The 6,000-nt window shown below is 42.6% G+C and overlaps 1 protein-coding gene across 2 annotated transcripts in view; it reads right to left on the reverse strand.

Moving 5' to 3' along the window:
* Nucleotides 1-6,000, reverse strand: part of IKZF2 (IKAROS family zinc finger 2) — a 114,021-nt gene that overhangs the window by 107,161 nt on the left and 860 nt on the right. For both annotated transcript variants that reach the window (XM_057389872.1, XM_057389871.1), the window contains exons 2-3: nucleotides 3,537-3,585; nucleotides 2,712-2,816 (exon numbers count right to left, since the gene is read on the reverse strand). In XM_057389872.1, coding sequence (XP_057245855.1) covers nucleotides 2,712-2,816; nucleotides 3,537-3,570 — 139 coding nt within the window. In that variant the 5' untranslated portion in view covers nucleotides 3,571-3,585. The remainder of the gene's footprint in view (nucleotides 1-2,711; nucleotides 2,817-3,536; nucleotides 3,586-6,000) is intronic.

The following is a 6,000-nucleotide window of genomic DNA, read 5'->3' on the forward strand; positions in this document are numbered from 1 at the left end:
CATAAAACTACAATGAAGTATTTTAGAACAGAGCATCTGCCAACACACATGCAGTGCTCTGCTAAAGGCAGGTATACGTAAGATCATCAGTTAGCTATGACAGGTGATTTAGTGTGATTCATCTTTCAGGATCATCTCATTCACAAGGAAAATTGAGTGTCATTCCCATCCATAACCTACAAATACCATCTAGATACTTGAAAATGATAGTAAGGTTAAAGGATGCAGTAGCCAAAATATTTGACCCAAACCCTTTTGGAACAGACCCTGAAAACATCAGTAAYCCAGACAGAACTACTAACACAGATTGCCAGGAGCTAATGAACATAGAAAACTCTTTATCCAGCACATAATTTTGCTGTTGCTGGGAGAGCACTACACAGTCATTTCAGCACAGATCCAAGAAATTTCCTGCTTTTGGTGTTTCTCATTTTGAGCCAGACACAAATTCTGATTAAATTAACAGCTGTAGTTCAAAACAATTGAATGGAATGCAAGATGAACAAAGGCCAAAACTTAGATCTCTACCTTGCAGGTGCACATCAGAGTGCACAGACAACGAGGGCCATGCATTTCTGGCAATGACTGGCAACTCATTTTGGAGTGAAATATTTGGGATCTGCTCCCTGTATCACCTCATCCATTCCCAAGCCCTACTCAGCCAGAATGACATGCCCTGGACTTTGCTACAATGGCAGCCAAGACCACTTAATCTCCAGCAGCCTACTRGAAATCAAACCATATTGAAATAGAACACAGCCACTGCCTCCACTTAAAACAGTGGATGATGGATCAATCCACCGGGAGCTACTAAATGCAACAAAATATTTCGAACAGCTATTCTATCTTCATGTCTTCTTTTAAAATAACAAAAAAAAAACCCAAAAGAGTTTAAAAAAAAAAAAAAAAGGTCATAGGCCCCTGAGTTGCCAAACCTTTAAAAGGATTTCCTGTGCCCCACAAAACAGGTGGAAAGCTCTAAAGCACAGCCTGGTGATTTAGCCTTCACATGCCAGATTCAAGATTTGGCCAAAAACCTTAAATGAACCAATGTAACAGCTGCCACAAAAGCCGACAACCTCTGATCAATATCTTCCATGTTTAAGACAGCACAAGCCGCCTCTCTGCAAAACAATCCTAAGCCTGCAAAGAGAAAATAATTTTTAATAAATTTAAGAAGCTTAAGTTTTGCTTAGCTTGGGAAACCCCTTAACTTTTCAACAGCAGCACATCTTTAAGGCAGACCAGCAGTGATGAAAGCATTTAAGACACCTTGAGAGACCAAAAAACTCCTCTAAAAAAAAAACCAAGATAYTCACCAAGGCTGCAGATACATGTGTGTTGTAAAGAATTAACAGAGCTYAAAAACCATTGAAAATGTTAACACAATGAACATGAAAATACTGAGTGTGTTAAAGCCTTTTGCATTACTTCATTCTAGATCTTTTTATTCCTATTTTGACTTTGGTTTTTAGTCTAGATTATAAAGAAGATTTAAAACAGATTTTTTTTCCTTTCCAATGAAGCTTTCCCATTAATAAAAAGGAAACAAAGAAAATGAAGAAAGTGAGTAGTAAAACTTTTACAACATAATAAAGTATATCAGAATCCCAGTGCAGCACAATTGGAATTGTCTAAAGATGCTGAATTATGGGTGGTTGTCATATAAAGTTCAGTCCATAGTATTAGAAATCATATTCTCCAGCAACATGTATGTAATTGAGAGATCTTCATAATAACCCCCAGTTTAAAGGCTCGTAAAACTGCGCTTTACCCRTAATTTGCAAGAGGAAGGAATTCTTAAAGTCAAGTAACATCTTTTYCTCAGAAAGACTCTGAAGACAATACACTGCATATTTTTAAGCAAGCAATCCTAAGAGCTCTCTTTCTCTCACAGCTTTCCGTAGGGCATTRTACTAACACTCGGTTTAAACAGATAAAGATGTATCTGTTGCACACACAAACCAGAAAGAAAATTAGTATCACATGGAGAGGAACACTGTAAGTATGTTGGAAGCACAATATGTTACTTTTTTTTTTGATTGTAAGTACAGAGGTTACACTAAGGTAAATATCTTGATGTAACACTGTAACAGACACTTAAACAAAGTAGGGCACTCACAGACACAGAAAATTAAGGTTGTTGCTTTTATGAAATTGTGTAAACTACCTTTATCCACCTCCCATGGATAGCAGGAGAATAATTCTATAAATATTATCAGCACTTGACTCTCTCAGTACACTCCCAAAACTCTCAGTTTCTACCTGGCATTCTAAACCGAAATCCTTTCCATTTGTTATAGTCAACTATAGTTTTGTAAATAAAATTTGTTTTCAAATAAAGCTATTTCAAGCTGTTTCAAGAAGCAAARCAAGTAATAGTAATAATAATAACAACAATTTCCATTTGGATTTCAAAACCTGAGGAACAAAGCCAGCACATGTCAAGCCTAGTGTTTTCCTACCTGGAGCAGGTAAGGACCAGCTCTCAAATGCCACCTTGGGATAGTTCAGACTAGTAATCCCGTTCATGTTTAGATGAGACACCAGCACGAACAAGAACAAAAAACAAAAGAAACTCTCCCCTATCCTCCTCTGTTATTAGCAATGCCAACAGCAGTGGCTAAGATGTGGTAGGCAAASTGAGGAGCAGGAGGACCAGAACAACCCAACCCTCAGCTAGAGTGAAACAGGCTTAAGAGGAGACTTACTGCCTGCCATGTGACAGGGGGAGGTGTGCTGCCCATTGGGAGTGCTGGAGGTGAGGTCGATGGCCATGCCACAGTGCTCCCTTTCAGGCGAATAGTCATTGTCACCTGCGAGCACAAAACAGGTCCCCTGTAAGTGTTTATCCCCTTCTCCAGCAATAATACACAAAGATTAAGAACCACAACCCACTTGTTCTCTTCATTCCTGTCCTTCCCTCATTTACTGGTACGGTCTTCCAGAGGCTATACAATCTGGACTCCCAGTGGACACACGTAAGCATTTGGCTGATTTTAAGACCCTACTCAAACCTACTGTCACCRATCTTTTACACACACTCCTGTGACAAACCTTGTCCCAACTGCTTGGTTTCACTAAGTTAGGATTACTTTTCGATTAGCAGTGAGAATCCAGGCTGGGCAGGGGAAGATTGGAACAGTAATTCACCATACAGACTTTCTCCCCAAAACTCTGGGTTAACTGACAGTTGAACAAAACACCTATACAAAACTCGCCATATAAAACAAGAGAAATACATAGGGAAAGGCATAAAAAGTTTTTGGCTGCAGTTTGAATTTCTGGAGACGAACTCTCTTTCATTCACAAAGTTCATTCACCCTCAGCAAATATTTAAACCTAGAGATACTCAACCATGCACCCATTCCCATGCATTTCACAGTCATACAGAGAATTTATATTTAAATGCTACTAATTCAGTGTCAATGCAAACACTGTACACAAGGAAATTAAACTTTCAAGTGTCTGCATCATACAAAGGAGAGTAGGAAAAGAGAAGTAATTCAGAATAATCAAACAAAATGACTACTTACATGTAATATATCCATCAACAGCCTCTGCTTCCATAGTCAAAGTGCAGTGCTGCAAGGCAGAAAAGTACACCCTCAGAGACGCCTGTCAGTATCAACTATTAAATGATTAAACTTACTTAAAGCCCTAAGTAGTTGCCCATTTTATTGCTGTTGCAACCACTGCCTAGAGAAACACACAAGTACACTGCATATGCTCATTTGCAAATCACTGAACTCTTCCTGTAAATTATGTGAGTAAAGACATGTAGCTGCCTCCTGGGCAGGTGGCACCTGGATCATCCTGGTCTGACCATACCTCTCTCTCTCTGTGCCCCACTCACATTTTTGCCTGATCTGAGAGTTTTTCCCTGACTTTCCACTTGTTTTGTTCAAGCTGGGATGGTAATGCTTTATCAATTATCCACTCTATCTGCAGCCAGAACAGACTTAGAGGATATGGATACTATTAACAATTGCTCTTCTCACACGCACTACAAGAGACTCCTTCCTGGTCTAAACAAGATAAACCCTCCCATGTCCATTCCCCTAGGACAGAGTTGTTCTAGCTCTGTCTCATATCTCTGTGCATGCACAGACACACACACACACACCTGCACACACACCTGTTTACTCTAACCCTATTTATCTGCCACAGCACAGGGCCAAACATCACATTTCATAGTCCCAGATCATGCATTTTGTGGTGTGAAGCAATCTTAAAGTTTCTGGAAGCACTTTGCTGACACAGAACAAGCTATTACTTTCCCGAAACCCAAGTAACTGTATAGAATGACACCCCCTAGCTATCATTTGATATATATTGTGGGGGTGAAAAAAAAATGGAGAGATCAATAATCATAACTATGTTCTTTTAAGTGGAAAAGTTAAGAATCCGACATGACCAGAGGAGAATTTTATTTCCTCTCTCTCTCCATGGCCTCCTTTTTGCCTTTAGTTTCAAAACTCTCACTGCACCAGGCAGCTAAATTATTCACAATGAGCCATTTCTGTATTGATCGCCAAGTATATTTAGCCCTGGCTCCTGGAATTTCTCCATTACTTACTGGAAAACAGGCAGCTTCACTTCTTGTCTCCAAAACCACTTCCCTCCCCCTCCCTTAACCCTCTTTCCTTCCCCCCCGCTCCCGCTCTCCGCCTTTCCCCCAATAAATAAATACTTTTCTCTGTGCTCTTCTTTGGTATAAAGCAGATCAAATTGCCAAGGCATTCAGCACATAACACTTAAATTTCAACCTGCCCAGCTGCTACCAAACTCTCTTCAATTACTGATTTTCACAACTCTTAAAAATAAATCTCAAAAAAACCAAAAAAGTTTTCAGAACAGGTAAACCACTTCCTCAAGCCCTTCAAAATTACCTTATCTTCCCCCTAGTCCAGGTAGGCAGGCACACACTGAGAAAAAGAAAGAAACATCAGAAGCAACAGGGAAAGATCATCCCAGCCAATGAAGTGGAAGGAAAGAAAGGGGAGGAAGGGAGGAGGAAGAAAAAGGAAGACAAAAAGAAACACAGAAACATCCACAACCTAAACTAAAATACGGCTTGATTTTTTTATTTCTTCAAGCGGGAGAGGAGGAGGAAGAGGAGAGGGAAAAGAAAAAGTTTGGTCACCATTTTTAGGCTGGTGATGGCAAATCCCAGCTGCTGAGCCTCCCTCTCCACAACAAATGGAGGGAGAGAGTTTTGCTCGAGCTGAAGAAACAGAAAGATGGAGAAAGTTTAAAAAAAAATGAAAAAATGGTTTTTTTTTTTAAAGTCGGGGGGAGAAGAGGGGGGAAAGAGAGACGACAAGGGGGAGAGCGATAGGAGAGAGAAACCCGCCCCCGGCACTTACAGGTGGGGCATGCGGAGCCGGGGAGCCGGGCAGCCCCGGGATGAGCCGGAGGGAAAACTCGCTCAGGAATGGCACATACTTTGAGGGAAGATGAAGAAAAAAAAAAAAAAAAAAAAGGGAGAGGAGGGAGGGAGGTCAGCCGGTGCTACAGCAATGCGATTAACCAGCGCGGAGAGAGAGAGAGAAAGAGAGAGAGAGGAAAACTTGATCCACCGGTTCCTTACGGATTCCACGGGATCGGGGGGAGCGGAGGGAATGAGGGGCGGGATGGGAAGAGGGGATGGGGGGCGGGATGGGGTGAGGGGGGCCCGGCGGGCGCACTCACACCCCGCGCAGCAAACCCGGGCCAACTTCCCCGGAGCGCCGCTCCGGCCCTGGGCGACGCTGGGCTCCACGTCTCATCCCTGCCTCTCCCCGCCCCTGCTACAACCTGTCAAAGTCATGGAAGTCCTGCCTCGCTTGTCATTTTATTCCCTTTTTCCCCTTCTCCCCGCCGCAGGCCGCAGCCCCCCGGGGGCGCGCAGGTGSCGGCGGGCGCTGAGGGAAATGGCAGCGGGGCCGGGCTGGGTAACGGACCGGCGAGACCCGCCGCGGCTTCGGCCCCTGCTCTTTTTGGTCTTAATGTTTGGGG

Source organism: Malurus melanocephalus, unplaced genomic scaffold (assembly GCF_030028575.1).
Source record: "Malurus melanocephalus ecotype Western Australia unplaced genomic scaffold, MMel_1.1 scaffold_20, whole genome shotgun sequence".
Lineage (NCBI taxonomy): Eukaryota > Metazoa > Chordata > Aves > Passeriformes > Maluridae > Malurus > Malurus melanocephalus.